At 31.4% G+C, this 16826-nt stretch overlaps 1 protein-coding gene across 2 annotated transcripts; it reads right to left on the bottom strand.

The window, feature by feature from the left end:
* Positions 1–1083: 1083 nt before the first annotated feature.
* On the bottom strand, positions 1084–16376 carry LOC132744880 (cilium assembly protein DZIP1L-like). Of its 2 annotated transcripts, XM_060733672.1 has the most exons (11): positions 16198–16376; positions 15097–15166; positions 6882–6974; positions 6281–6472; positions 5505–5697; positions 5159–5308; positions 4760–4846; positions 3691–3780; positions 2752–2841; positions 2353–2460; positions 1084–1852 (listed from the first exon to the last, which is right to left on the bottom strand). In XM_060733672.1, the coding sequence occupies exons 2-11, from the start codon at positions 15156–15158 to the stop codon at positions 1565–1567; spliced, it is 1353 nt and encodes a 450-aa protein (XP_060589655.1). In that variant the 5' UTR covers positions 15159–15166; positions 16198–16376; the 3' UTR covers positions 1084–1564. The 2 variants fall into 2 exon arrangements, with proteins under 2 accessions (XP_060589655.1, XP_060589656.1); XM_060733673.1 differs by lacking the exon at positions 2752–2841 and having other exon boundaries at positions 16198–16372.
* Between the last annotated feature and the right edge of the window lie 450 nt (positions 16377–16826).

Genomic DNA, 16826 nt, shown 5'->3' with positions numbered 1-16826 from the left:
AAAGTGAAATGTAGTTTTATTTCCACCACGTATACTTTAAGGTTTATGAATATCAAGACTTTCATTTTCGACTCATATGTCTATAAAGCTATTTTGTGAATGTTCATACAACAGTTAGCTTGCAATCACTAATGTCCATTTGCAGGCTGAATCAAATTGTTCTTTATTTTATTTTCCTTTTTGTATGATTTGAATAAATGAATGAAAATTATGATAAACAGATTTATTAGCACGCCTACGAAGAGGCATATAACATAACCATCAAATCTGCATGTTATTAAACTTATTGTTCATTTATTAGTTTTCACAAGAGTGTATTATAAAATATTATTTTCAGTAGAATCTTCTTATTATTCAGGTAAATGCTCCGCAAAAAATGTATAAATGTTCAAGACACGTGGAGACCGGTGTAAAAATCGAAATGTAGTTTACTAGTGAGTAAATTTTCAACTTCGAGAGCTTGCTCGAAAACCAACTTCAAAACTATCAAAAGGCGAATTAAGATTTTTATAGGAAGAAAATGAAAAATAAATCACTTACTTATTTCTTTTGAGTTTTATGTCGCACCAACCCTTTAATGGAGATATGGCGACTTATCAGCTTTAGTGGTGCCCCTCAGTACATTATTTCAGAAACGAACGGGCAACAAAATAGAAACACCAAACTTTTTGTAAGCTTCCTGGATAACTTTTTCACATGTAAGAATTAAATGTCCCTGGCGGGACTGGAGCAAAAGACACGAGAAGCAATTGGTTCGGATCCATCGGCCTTAACCATTTGGCAACGGACTGATATTGACTTCGTGTTTTGTTGGTTTATTAATAAAGGCCACTTTAAGAGGAATTCGCCGGGTCTTGTTGAATGTTTAAGCTTTTTATTTATAAGTACACTTTATTTACACCTTTGTTCATACTTAAGTGAATTTTAATATCTACTTGTCATTCAAAAAACTATAATAAATATTCTGTCGCAGACATTGCACTAGGCAAAATCTTAGTCATTTATCATTATATAATGCCTAACTTACACATATACATTTCTGTGTTTTTTTTTAGTTTTAGAAAATATGACGATTAAATACAATACTTTACATACATTTATTGTTAGTATAGTAGTGATATTATTTTATTCGCTTGTGTAATGTAACGTTTAGTTATTTACAGAATTTCACTGTTATCACTGTCACACATAAAGCTACAAGAACATGATCATTATATACATTCGTGCACATAATCAAAATCACAAAATAACCTCATACAAATATTTGTATTTGTTTTTCAAATGTTCTTATGAATTTAATACGCAACTGATGATTCGTTATTGTATACATGTATAAATTAATACATTTTTTAAGAAACAAACTATCAGCTAAACGTGTCTGTGGTGTTTGCAAAAAATATCTCATTGAAATGTTAATGTCTTTGACTTTTCCAACCAGTAACAGTTTAATGTAATTCTTGTCTCAAAACATGCATTTTATTTCTATCTTCAAAATATTCTGGATAATTTATGTATCACTATAAATGAATACGCTCATTTTTCAATTTTCATTTTGTGTTTCTTTTTAAGATCGTCCTTGGGCAACACCCTTTCCAAGCAGAGGTCCACCCATGTAAAGATATAAGGGTGGCCAAACGATATAATCTATGTATTTTCCAGATTTTGTGTACGGTTTGTACACATTGACGTCAAGGCACGTCTCGCCATTTGTCTCCGGAAGGTCGAAAAATACAGGTGGTTCATGCTGGCACATTGACCAACAAATGTCCACACATTTTGCAATGTATTTGATGGTGCTATCTTGGGTCTGTCTGTCAATATTATTTTCTATTGCCACCATATTTGTAACTACCTAAAAGAAAACAAGAGACATACTGTTTGAATTTACGATAGTGGAAAATAATATATTAATAAATAATATATAAATTAAACAACCTTCAGCATCCGTTTCTGTGCATCCTGGTTGTTTTAAATACAACACTTTTATTGGTTGTTTCTAATAATTAAGATCAGTTCAGAGAAATAACGAATCTGGCTAATCTCTGTGTAGAAGTGATCAAAATGTTACTAATTTAACTTATTTGTAAACGCTTTCACATTAACGTAAGGAATAAACTGTTTTATAGAACCATTACGCTAAAAGAACATAAAGGGTCGCTTATCTTCTTTGCGAATATTAATTTCAATGGCAGATATCACAAAACCGAGTTTGAGGACTCTCATTTGTTCTGTTTCTGTTATCATGAGTTAGAATAATTCTGTTCTGCAAGTTTCTGGTTTGCAAGTTTCTGATCTGCAAACCTCTTTAAGGAAAAAAGACACAGGTTCAGTAAATAGATATAAACAACCTACCTCTTGGAGTTGTTTGGACAGGCGTACTTCCACATCCTTTTTTATTTCTAAGATAGCTTGTTTTTGAGCAGCGCTAAAAGTGTTGACATCACCGGCTATAATATGCACCTGAAATTATAATTATTAAAATATATTAGTTATAATAAGAATGACATTGAAAGATTAATTTTTTTATATGCTTGTGCTGAAATCCCTAGCTCTTACCTTAGAAAAGTAAATTTTTTTTATAAAAAAAAGTATTTTAAAATTAACTATATGCGATTCACAGTTTTTTTTACAATTTGTTTTTAATTGCGTTTTTTTTCATTACACGGAAAAATCATAAAAAGTATTAATTGGAAGAATATTCAATGTTAGGTGAAAGAAAGTAAAACAAAGTATTTGTAGAAGTACCATTACCTTTGGCGTGTGTGAACCAGCATGTGCACTTATTTCTTTCGAAGGCTCTTCACAGTTCATCACTTCACCATGTTCACCAGGTTCAATAACCTAAACATCAAATTTTGTAGAGATCTTGTTACATCTTTCATTTATACAGAAAAATATGTTGGTTTTCCAAGATATATGTGGATATGTGTAAAACTGGTTAAATATAACATAAAAATAACCATTTTTTTTAAATCTAAATGTTTTTGATTTGTTTGTTTCAAGTGGGAAATGAAATCATTTGGTGTGTAATGTGGTTTAACATATTCATTTCAGCGCGGTTGCGAAACAATTTCTTTCAATTTATATTAATCATTTTTAAGTCCGCTTCCTGGAACCAACCAGTACTGGTGTCATATGAAAAACATGGTCGTGACATAATAAGGGCCCGAACCCATGATCCCAGGGTTGAGAGACACATCTTGACCACTAGGCTACCGCTCCCCTGTTGTCTTGGTGGATATTTGGCTGAAGCTGAAATTTCAGTTAATATCTTAGAGGTTAGCAAACTCTAAATAAATCTAACCAAATTTTGTAACATAAATCAATGCTGGCAATAGGTCTTTAAAGATGTAATGTACATTTTGTATTGTAAATGAGTTAATTTTAAAGTTTAATCCATAGGTAAATATATCAATGTAATGATGTATTTTAGGGTTAAAATCCATATGTAAAAGATTTAAAACCATATCATTTGTATAAGTCGCTTATGATTCTAATACAGAATAGTGAAATAAGTGCGAACCTGAGAGAGATATAATATAAAGATTCCCTGGTCTAATTTTTTTATTCCTTTTAGAGGTATGGAAATGATAGTCATTATACGGAAAAATCATGAAAAGTATTAATTGGAAGAATATTCAATGTTAAGTGAAAGAAAGTAAAACAAAGTATTTGTAGAAGTACCATTACCTTTGGCGTCTGTGAACCAGTATGTGCACTTATTTCTTTCGAAGGCTCTTCACAGTTCATCACTTCACCATGTTCACCAGGTTCAATAACCTAAACATCAAATTTTGTAGAGATTTTGTTACATCTTTCATTTATACAGAAAAATATGTTGGTTTTCCAAGATATATGTGGATATGTGTAAAACTGGTTAAATATAACATAAAAATAACCATTTTTTTTAAATCTAAATGTTTTTGATTTGTTTGTTTCAAGTGGGAAATGAAATCAATTGGTGTGTAATGTGGTTTAACATATTCATTTCAGCGCGGTTGCGAAACAATTTCTTTCAATTTATAATAATCATTTTTAAGTCCCTTCCTGGAACCAACCAGTACTGGTGTCATATGAAAAACATGGTCGTGACATAATTAGGGCCCGAACCCATGATCCCAGGGTTGAGAGACACATCTTAACCACTAGGCCACCGCTCCCCTGTTGTCTTGGTGGATATTTGGCTGAAGTTGAAATTCAGTTAATATGTTAGAGGTTAGCAAACTCTAAATAAATCTAACCAAATTTTGTAACATAAATCAATGCTGGCAATAGGTCTTTAAACATGTAATGTACGTTTTGTATTGTAAATGAGTTAATTTTAAAGTTTAATCCATAGGTAAAATATATCAATGTAATGATGTATTTTAGGGTTAAAATCCATATGTAAAAGATTTAAAACCATATCATTTGTATAAGTCGCTTATGATTCTAATACAGAAAAGTAAAATAAGTGCGAACCTGAGAGAGATATAATATAAAGATTCCCTGGTCTACTTTTTTGATTCCTTTTAGAGGTATGGAAATGTTAGCTTATCTTTCACTATAATCTGTTTATGTCTCCAGTCAAAGAAAAAGGGGCTCTTAACTCGCAAAGAATCCGACAAAAGTAAGTTTGTTTAAACTAAGCGGATGCTTTTAATTAACACTTGCAATCCATTTATTGAGTAAGTAAAATATGACTTAATAAATTATTTGGAGCCAAATAGCATTGTTAATGTCCATGGTACATTGTGTCACATATCTAATGTGCACTTACTACAAATTCCTCTAAAGTGTCAGAGTCAACGGCATCCACTTTCAGCCTTTTCCGTTTGTCTTCTGATTCGTTGCATTCGGATTCAGCCTGATATGAAATCGCTACATATGCTTGTCAAAGAAACAGTGGCTTTACATATATAAGATACAATGGTTATATAATTTTCTAATAGCACTCTACAAACAGTTTATTTTTCTTATTGACCTTTGAAAAGGCTTTCTTTACATTTACCTATAAAACAAAAATATTTCTTATTTTCTTTCTAATCAATGAGAAGCACGTTCAATCTGTATTTTACTTAATGAAACAAATCGATTGAAATTCTATTTTTGTCATTGTAATAATCCGAATATCTGGTTAATAATGTTATTTTTACGTATGTTGAAAGTAAATACGTACCTTATCATTTTTATTACAGGATTCTATGGCATTTTGTTCTGAGGATAATTTCTCGGACGATTTCTTAGTGCGGACAGTCAGGGTAACTATACCTTTCGTTATATCCTCCATATGTCTTCTTGAAACATCGTTACATATATGTCTGGTACTCTAAATTGAAGAAAGAATTATTTTCACAGTAAATATTTCCAGCACTATGTGGTTCTATCAGGCTTGCATTAAACAAAAAGGTCAATTGTGTGTTCTAGTGTATCTGTATTTAGATTCAAAATCATTCTTAAGGAAAATATGCAATGACTAGTTTGAGTAATGTAAGTGTTAAAACAAAATAAGTATAAGTATTGACCTGTAACAATCTAAGCATGAATTCTATTTTCTCTGGTTCAGACTCAAGTTGGATATTTTCAAAAGCATCTGTCCATTCATTGTCATACAGCTCGGCGAATTCCTCGGCAAGTTTTGTTGGGCGTTTACAGTCACTAAGATCAGCGATATTTGGATTATCAACTGTAAGTTTTGCGCCAGCAAGTTTGCTTAATCTGATAAAGATATCGTAACATCATACATGTCATAGAAAACAACAACAACATTCATTACTTGCAACACTTTAGTTTTGAATTCAATTTAATGAAAACGAAGACTGTGACATATATTCTCATATTATTAACCAAATCAAAGGTAATTAACTGTCACGTAGATTTCTTTTAACATTTATTTATTGAAAAATCAAAATAAAAAAAATCAATATCAAACTCATAATTACGCCTGACAAAAACCGATTCGAATTAAATTTAAATACTGTCAACAAATATATATATACATACTTTATATGTTATACTTTTCATTTTTCCGAACATTATATTAATGTCAACAAATACATAACTATATATTCTTCACTTTTAGGATATGAATTTTCATTAAGTCCGCCGACATTAATTTAGTTAAATCGTTGAAAAATTACAAGAATCATTATACTTGTTTAACCTTTAAAAACGTAGGTTAAACCAAATTTCATATCCGGCCGTTATCTTTCTACCATTTTCGTCGAGGTCTTCATCAAGCAATTCACGAACATTTGGCCTTCAAGTTGTGAGTCAGCAAGTTTTACAACTAAAGGTTTACCTTAAAATTAAATCATCCTTTTGTTCAGTAAGTGATTGGTTGTTTCTATTTAGGACTTGCACTTGTTCTTGAAGAGACTTTTTGATAATTTCTGCCTCCTGTAACCTGCTCCTTAGATTACCATTCTCACATTTGATAGATTTCTGCTGGCTTTTAAGGGAATTAATCTCCTCTTGTAATTCCCTCTTCTCACTATATGTTGGAATTAGAAATAAATCTTAAATACGAATAAAATTAAAGAAAAAGAAAAGATAACTCCACAATACTTATGCGGAAAATTATATACCATTGCTTGGTAAATGTTCAATTTTGCATTACGCGGTACAAGGAAGTGTAGGCGATAGCTTGCATTTGTGATTAGGGTCCATGAATAGACTCAATCTACCGAGCAAGCAATTTTTTGTCATTTTGGGCGTTCTCTAGGGATTCTGTTTTTTCTCTAATTTCTTCTTTCTTTTGTAATTCCTTTTAAAAAATACACCAATAAAATAGTACTTTATAACGAACATTTTTACACATGAAAGTTTCTGAACAATGAAAACATTTTTTGTACAGTATAAATTCAAAAATGGATTATTGAAATGCGTACAAATTAAATTACCTTTCAATTTTTTTCTTTAGCTTTTCGTTTTTTCGTTGCCAGGAGTTTGCATTTTTACCCTTTTGTGCATTCCTTTGTTCATCTGGAAAAGTGCTAAAATAACATAAGAAGTGGTTAAAAAGCTTCCCTTTGTCTGAGTTTTCTTTCTACTGCTTTTATTGTAATACATGATCGCCCTCTTTCATCAAGTTGATTAAATGTTTATACAATAATGCAATGTAATTCGGAATTATATTGTGACGATTGTTCTCTTTTGCCTAGATTCAATTATGATATTTAGTGGTTTTATGCCTAAATTGCCGATAAGATAAATTGTAAACAAATATGTTATCTTGTGTTTAAAAGTAGAGTTTGATCTTTTATAGATAAGTAAAAAATACATAAAAAATAAATGAATAGATTTAACAACTTATTCGTAGCAATAATTTGATATAACGGGCATATTTATATTATTTCTAAAATATCAGAACAATTCGTCCTTAAAATCATTCGAACTCAATGTCATTCGCACCAATATTCGACGCATTATCAATATCTCTTGGATGCTTGATTTCTTCAACTTCAACATTGCGTTAGGTGTAATTGTTATTACTAAAGTATTGAAAACTCGATATCCAAGTGGTTTTTCTGTATATATTAAATAGCCTCAAAGTGTCACCCCAATTTTATACCAAGTTCAAGGACCACTTATTATCTTTCAAGCACATGACTGTTATAACATTAGTTAATTAAACTTGATTCCAAAGTTTAAACATTTTATTGTTTAATCATTTGTAACCAATCAACTGGCAAAGTAGCCATAAATTTTTTTATATATAACAGCTCTCCCGTGCACGTTACAATATCATTTTCATTAAGTAATTATGTTGAATTAAGATATAAACAGTACATAGAGTGCATACATACTAGTACCTTGTATTCCATACACAAATAAAGGCAATATAAAAAAACTCAGTCAAACCAGTTTCTTATATTTGCAATCTGGCTGATTTAGGCAAAGATTGTGAACGTTGTATAACGTGTAAGCGACATGCGGTATATTTCATAAATTAAAATACGTCGACAGTTTTAAATTTGCCATCCGCTTTTCATCATATTTTGGCAAAGTTTTTGGAGATAATAGCTTTTAAATAACAAAACATCTTTTAAAATAATCGATTACCCATATGTTAAATATTTTTTTAATTTTTTAAAGCAAAAACTGCAAATTAAATTGGCTTCATATTTGACTTTGTTTCAGTACACCTATCTCCACCAACTGTGACAATTACAATAATTGTATGTCGGCATTGGTATAATGTATCTGTGCACACACTGTTGTGGTATAGCCGCCAAAATCTGATGACCGGGGATCAAACCTGGATCCATCCGAATATCTTTCAGCAGTTCATCCGACAAAGATATCGGCCGATCAAGTACTTTGTCTTTTTAAATTCATAAACAATTCTTCTTGTGACAGACTTATACATATTGACACTGTATTTACTAAGACGCCGGTACAAAAAAAAATCCAACGGTTTGAGAGCACTTTGTAATGCTTATTCATTTGTTTAAACAGGAAAAGATGGACCTGTCACGTATAACAAAAATAACCATTATTTAAATCTGAAGTATGTACCTCTATTATATAGTCGCCAATAAGAAATCAAATGAAGAGTATTAAAGTATAAAAGTATTAAACGTGATACTAGTATATCAAGTATCAGGTAGAGAGCGCACTTATTACAAACAGTGTGATACGGTACCACACTGGCCATAGCTTTCGCAGAAGCGGTGGGTCTACCGGTGCGGCGATGGAGAATTCGTCGCAGAAGCGGTGGAAAAACATGGCTGTCGGATAGTTTTTTGCTGGTGTCGGTAAGTTTATGACTTATTTGTACGTTATGTTTTTATGTTTACCTGATAACTTTTAGTGAGACTGGAGCCCAGATATGTAATCTTCCAACTTATTACACGCATGGGGTGCAAATCATGACCAGTTATGCAAACACTTCTGTACAGTTTGACGAGGGGACGCCACTTTTGCCTAATTTTGTTTATAACACTATAAATGTACTCAAAACTACCCCTAGATACACTGGCATCGCATCGTATGTATGATAATTACACAAACCAACCATATTTTGGAACTTTTGGAAATTGATATTACCATTTTAGTAAAAGAATTGACAAAAATTGATTACAACGCAGACGGCGGTGGATTCGATTGCAACGCAGTGCGGTGGGCCCGATATCATTTATGTCTTTTTTTTAACGTTAAAGTCACGACACTTAGGAGTTGAGCTCCAAACACCTAAAAATACAAATGAAATATATATTTGTTAATCCTAACACATATAGTTGTTATATATATCAATGAAAGTAAATATACGCTTTTTTTGCATCATGTACCTTATTAATATGTTTTTATAAAACAATCCCTGTTTTAGATACTAGTGGTGTTTGTTAACTACATTTATCACACACCCGTCCCGATTTTGCGACTCCGTAAATATGGTATGGCACGGTCGTGCATATATTTTGACGTGACGTCATTAGCGTTATGCTAACATAGTGTAAAGACGCGCTAAATGTTAGCGTTATGCTATAGGCGCGTCAATGAAAAATGACTCTTGGTTTAAACATATTTATTCAACAAAACATTTAACAAGTGAACAATATTTACAAAGTACATTTTGGGATTGGGCAGAAAGCTATAAAGCTTATAAATGTCCTCTCCCAGTTATGATAATTTACAATAACAAAGTTCATGGCATTATCATACACAACGGTTAGTTGAAGTATTCATAGACTTTCACATAATAGTTAAGAGTTAAGTATTTAGCAAAATAACATATGTAAGAGCAAACAGTAAAAAGGAGGGAAAAAAAAGATTGAAGAATAAAGCAACTCACAAAAAGTACAAATAGACAAACACCTGTCTTAGTATTTTTTTGTTTTAGAATTTAGTAAGAAGAAATAAAATATTATCTTATTTGAATGCTTACAGCTGTATATTAGCAGATACGCACAATAGGTATACACTGAATATTTAAAGAAAAAAAAGATATTAGAAAAGGAAAGAAGAAATGGATGAACAATGATGGAACAATAACGAGGAACTAAGATGCATATTCTAGTAAATGTCAAATATGTTAAGACATCTCTGGTTTTAAGTACGCTAAAATCGTTTTGTATCTCGGATATATTTTTGAACTGATTTAAAGATTGATACATTATAATCAAAAGGTAAAGTAGTGGAACCAGTAAGAATGACATTGATGGAAGGATGACAAAATTGAGATATAGTACTTAATTCAGGTCGTAGGTTTGTATATTTAGGGCATTCAAAAAAGTAGTGATAAGCATTTTCTCTCGCACCACATTCACACAAAGGAGAGTCGGTAATGTTCTTATCAAATAGATCGGCAGAAAGAGAGCTGCAGTTAGTACGTAATCTTGTGTGAAAAATTTGTAATTTACGCTCACCGCATAGAAAATGGGCAGGTACTTTTGGCATATCAGTATTAAGAAGTCGCTTAAATGATGTTAACGTTGTAGCAGTTTGTGTTTGAGGTGGAAGAGAGTTGAAATCCCTAATAACAGAAGGTAAGAATGATTTATAGTAAAATTCTGTATTTGCACGGATATATTGTATGTCGTCTGCGTTCCTGAGAGGGTAACGGTGCTCACTGCCAATCGACGGGGGGACAAGATCAGAAAGATAATGTGGTGTAAGGTTGTTTTTCATTTTAAAAAATAGAATAGTTTATGTTTGTGTCTCCTTTTTTCTAGGGATTCCCAGCCAATTTCATTCATGAGTTTATCGATTGATACGAGCTTAGTTGTTCCAGTAATTATTCTAGCGGCTTCTTGTTGAATTTGTTCGAGGTCCTTTTTATCACTTTGCGTACAATTATCAAAAAGCACATCTCCATATTCTAAAATTGGTCTTATGAAGGATTGATAAATTATTTCTAATGATTTCCTATCAAGTTGGAATTTTAATTTTTTCATAACATTTATTCTTTTCCTAGCTTTATTTATGATATATTCAATATGAGTGGACCATCTTAAATCATGAGCGAAAGTAATTCCCAAGTGTTTATGAATGCGTACTTCTTTTATTTGTGTGCCATGCATAAAGATAGGAGGATGGATTAAATTATGGTTTGTTTTTCGTGTTATTATTAGTGATTCTGTTTTAATGGGATTAAATTTTACCAACCATTGTTCGGCCCAAGAACTTATCTTATCAAGATCTGAATTAAGGATAGTTGAAGCAGTCACGGGGTCTTCGACCACAATAAAAAGGTTAGTGTCGTCGGCGAAAAGTCTTATATTGGCATTGATGTCGATAACAATATCGTTAATATAAACAAGAAACAACAAAGGCCCAAGAATTGACCCTTGTGGCACACCAGCGGCAATAAAATTAAGAGAAGATCTACAACCTGGTAAAATCACTCTTTGTCTTCTGTCCTTAAGATAAGAAGAAAACCAAGAGGAAAGACGGCCAGAAATACCGATACAATTTAATTTATAAATAAGTCCCTTGTGCCAGACCCGATCAAACGCTTTACTGATGTCACAAAACACAGCCCTGACTTCTTTACCAGAATCAATGGCCTGTGCAAACAAATTATATAAGTATGTTAGTTGGTTGACAGTGGAGTCTCCGGGAACAAAACCAGATTGAAGAGATGTAATGATATTATTATCACGCAGAAAATTAAATGTATGTTTAAATACGATTCTTTCAAAGACTTTGTTGACAGTACTTATGAGAGATATTGGTCGGTAGTTATTAACAAGAGAAGAATCACCCAATTTGAAAAGAGGTGAAACATTTGCTTCTTTCCATACGTCTGGAACTTGAGAAACCTGAATGGAATAGTTAAATAGAGAACTTAGAGGACCACTGAGTTCATGTGAGAGTTCACGAAGGATTCGATTGTTAATATCATCAGGACCAGCGGCCTTTCCCAAAAGAAGTGATTTCATTACTAATTGCACCTCATCTGGTGATATGGTGAGATCATCCAGATGATAAGGAATGTTGGGCAAGTCAGTAAGAATTGGAGCCTGACTTTCGTCAATACGTGTTTGCGCAACAAAAAAGTCGTTCAAGAAATTAGCTTTTTCCAAATTTTCAGTGATTACGGTGTTATTATTAATTGTTAAGGGGGGTATTGAGTTAGAATAAGACGGTTTAATAAAGGATTTAAGACAAGACCACCAACTCTTTGAGTTCCTGTTTTCGTGTTGTAATTTTTGGGCTAGATTGTCGATATGTTGTTTTTTTGCTTCTCGAATTTTTTATATAATTTGGTTTCTTAAGGTTCGAAAACGTGCCCAATAATACGGTGAATTAGTTTGTCTGGCTTTTCGATACAGTCGTTTTCGTTTTCTTATAAGCACTCTTAAGTTATTTTTAAACCAAGGCGGTTCGTTTTCGCGGATTAAGACTTTTCTAGTCGGGATACATTGTTTTGAGAGAGATATTATATTGCTAGTAATGTTATGTGCGTATACGTTTATATCATCGTTTTTAAGGGAATCCCAATCATATTCGGAGGCCAGTTGTCTAAGTAGTACAAAATAGTAGTAAAAATGACTCTTATTTCACTTTAAACGGTCTCTATTTTGGGTATGTGATAAATAGAATATTAAATTCGTGTAAGTTCATTACTGAATTTATTGCACGAGTTGAATAAATTAAAATTATGCTCGCCAGAGGCTCGCATAATATAATTTTATTCAACTCGTGCAATAAATTCAGTATTGAACTTACACTTATTCAATATCCTCTATGTATGGGTTGTTTAAAAATAAATTATAATGTATACATTTATTATAAAATTATCTTGTATTCTATTTTCAATCTATGCATCATGTACCTTATCATTATGTTTTTATAAAACAGTCCCTGTTTTTGATTCTAGTTTAAAATATTGGGATGTATGTTAACTTTGTAGTGCTTAAATGGTAATTTTAACTTATAACTTGAAGTAAAAAATACTTAAAGTTTGTATTTTCTTTACAGACTATGCATTCATTTATCTTATAAAATGTCTTGATAAATTAAATCCTAGTATGGACACTAGTTCAACAAATTGAAGTATATGTTAACTATGTATCGCTGAAATGTTAGTTATAGCTTAAACTCGTATATTGAATTTAATTGATCAATTTAACAAATCAAAATGTTTTTGTAGTTTAACACACAAGAGTCATCATTAACTACGTATTACTAACACATTGGTCATAAATTTATTTTGAACTTTATTTTTACTTATGAACGGTTTGTGATAAAATTTTAATACATTGATAAGATGAGATGAGATGAGATAAGATCTGTTGATAGTGACACTAATTAAAGCTTTATTGTTTTATCTATTTTTTTATTTTATTTATTTCATTTTTTTAATATAACTTAACATGTTAACATTAAATTATATCAATTTTTTATTTAACATGTACAAAGCTATAAATAGGCTGTATGTAATATAAAAAATTATAGAATGCATTTTGAAATAAAATATTACAAAATACCTGACAAAAAAGGTAGACGAAAATGTTGTTTATTGGTCTATGAGCGAATTGTACATGCAAACGTTCAAATTATCGTATATTTTTGTTTGTAAATTGTAATTGTAATGTTTAAGTCACAATTTAAATTGTCGCTCTTTCGTTTTCGTTGCTTTTCAAGGTCTGTCGTTCCTCCTTTGGTTGGACTGTTTGGTGGTTTTTGTTGTCCAACTTTGTGTCATCTATTATAACGTTTGCTACAATTGTTTTCTATATGAAAGCGTATTTGAAGTTTCTAGTTAATCTTTTGATTATATCATAATCTATTCTTAGACAATAAAGACGTCTGGCTCTGCCAGACATTATCAATCAATTTTCTATGTTTGTATTTTAACTCTACCGAGGATGACACAAATTAACATGGAGGAATATGTACCGTGGTAAAAGTAAAACATAAATACATTTCCAAACTTTTCATGAAAATAAACATGAATATTGAGGCGTGCTGCTTTAAAATCCTAATAATTGTATATTTATTAATTCCAGCCCATATACTTATCATATATTTCAATAAAACTTACATATATGCTGTTTTGAAGAAAAAGTAAATATTTATACGTCAAAAATATACACAAGATAAAAAAATGAGTTAGAAAAAAATCGCACATCCTCCAAATCACCTTGCAATTGATTCTATTTCCAATATTTTCACATTATCATTTTGTCAACAGGCGACACGAGTCATCCATTAAACATATATTACTGGTACTTATTATATATTTTCATCATATTTTTCTTTTTCAACAATATCAAACTTCATCTTCAATATACAAACACACTATGTGAAAAAATTTAAACTATCGCCGTTTTATTTATTTACAAAATATTTCAACAAATTCAAGCGTGGCACTCAGCTCTGTCGTATTTAAATGCGGTGCGCTATGAATGTGAGAACCCGCATTATCCCGAATGACTCCGATTATAGCAAGGCTGGTTCAAAGCGCATTGATATACAGCATATCTGAGAGTCATTTTGTTTTCAAAAAAGCGTATATTTACTTTCATTGATATATATAACAACTATATGTGTTAGGATTAACAAATATATATTTCATTTGTATTTTTAGGCGTTTGGAGCTCAACTCCTAAGTGTCTGTGACTTTAACGTTAAAAAAAGACATAAATGATATCGGGCCCACCGCACTGCGTTGCAATCGAATCCACCGCCGTCTGCGTTGTAATCAATTTTTGTCAATTCTAATATGAAAATGGTAATATCAATTTCCAAAAGTTCCAAAATATGGTTGTTTTTTGCAATTATCATACATACGATGCGATGCCAGTGTATCTAGGGGTAGTTTTGAGTACATTTATAGTGTTATAAACAAAATTAGGCAAAAGTGGCGTCCCCTCGTCAAACTATACAGAAGTGTTTGCATAACTGGTCATGATTTGCACCCCATGCGTGTAATAAGTTGGAAGAGTACATATGTGGGCTCCAGTCTCACTAGGTGTTATCAGTTAAACATAAAAATATAACGTACAAATAAGTCATAAACTTACCGACACCAGCAAAAAACTATCCGACAGCCATGTTTTTCCACCGCTTCTGCGACGAATTCTCCATCGCCGCATGCGAAAGCTATGGCCAGTGTGGGTACGTTACAGATTCGTTTATTTTACTACTTTCTAACACTAGTCTTACTCTTTGTCGTTATCACAGCTGCTACCAGGACTAGCCACAGAGTCCTGTTCAGGTTCTTCCATACTTTAAACTGCAAGTATAAAATAAAGCATTGTTCCATGAATCACTCAAGTCATTATGATAAAATATTACAATGATTAAAAGTTTGGTTAAGCAATGGAAAATATCATTCTAACTGTTAAGTTATTTTTTTTTAATTTAAAATTTACTTATATTATTTTAAAGATATTTTTTGCTCAAATTTGATATTTGAAAATTATGATAATTGCTAAACACCCATCTATTAAATGTACAATTAATATATTTTTACTACAGACAGAGAATAATTGTTACGTTTTAACCTCTAACCCCATAGGTAATCAAAGTATGAATACATTCTGTCATTAAAAAAACTTGCATTCTTTAAAAGAAAAGACCATATGAACTGGCCAGTTATAGGGAATGCAGCTCCCAAACATTGTTTGTGCTTTTTGATCCAAATTAGACATATTCAGTTAGGATGTCATTGATTTTAATAAATTTCTGCAAAAAAGTATTTTAATGCAATGTGCTCAGTGAACCTCCCATAGCATATAAACAGTTGAGAATAAAATGGTGGACAATAAACTGGTCATATCGTATTTCATACACATTGAATCTATATATTAAAGTGTTTTTATCATCAATCAAACGCTACAATAATTGTTTGGATATTATGACGGTTTAAACCTGTTAGAAGGTCACCAAATTTTATCTAGCGATTTATAACTATTTGGGGAAGGGTCCGATTATAAAACCCAGTTTATGAAAATAGCTGATAACTGTATTACAAGTTTAAAAAATAATAATAAACCCCTATAATAATGACAATGTAAATCATTCTCGTTTAGATGTCATAGTAAAGCGGACAAACACAGCAAATATAGTGAAAATAACTACTAGATATCGGGTTATTTGAATCAGATTAGAAATATCTATTTACTCAATTTGATTGACTAAGTTCAGACAAACCAATTTAGTCAACTAAATTATCTTCTACATGAAGTACTTTCTACATGGTAACGTAACTGTTAATAAATCGTTGACAAAATAAAGTTAAAAACGCAAAATATTAAAACTTACGGAAGTTGATCACCATACAACAATCTCCTCACTGTTTATTTACTTCCTCTTTCGATTTCCAATTTTTGTAAACTATTACAGGTATAAATATTTAATTTTTATCGGTCGAGGTTTAACATACAATAAATCAATGTAAATATTTCATTTGGTATTGTATTTTACATTGCCATGCTTTGTAAGGGAATATAAATCGATTTAAACTACAAATATCATCCTGACGACATACCATATAAACATTATTATCTGTTACAGTTAACTTTTATAAATACATGTACAATGAGAAAGAAATGCGTACGGTGGAGTACGTACTATTATGTTAGAAATGTTAGGTGGACGTGGAATCTAGTTTTGAATATCGCAATATTTTCAAATTGCTCAAAAGATGAAAGCGTGGAATCTAGTTTTGAATATCGCAATATTTTCAAATTGCTCAAAAGATGAAAGCCTAAACTGCCTTTTAATTAATTTATGCACTCCTAGGTTTATATTTGTAAACGAAAAGAAGCAGGTGTTAAGTGCCGTGTGGCAGCTGTAAAATTTTGCCCCGTACTTCACTCATGTGTTGTAATATATATCTGGTCCGTCAGGAACATATTTTTCATAGTAATGAAATATTCAATCAAATGGTT

Source organism: Ruditapes philippinarum, unplaced genomic scaffold (assembly GCF_026571515.1).
Source record: "Ruditapes philippinarum isolate M1 unplaced genomic scaffold, ASM2657151v2 ctg939_1_1_1_1, whole genome shotgun sequence".
Classification (NCBI taxonomy): domain Eukaryota; kingdom Metazoa; phylum Mollusca; class Bivalvia; order Venerida; family Veneridae; genus Ruditapes; species Ruditapes philippinarum.
The sequence above is the reverse complement of the archived record's forward strand: the minus strand, read 5'-3'. Positions and strand labels throughout refer to the sequence as shown.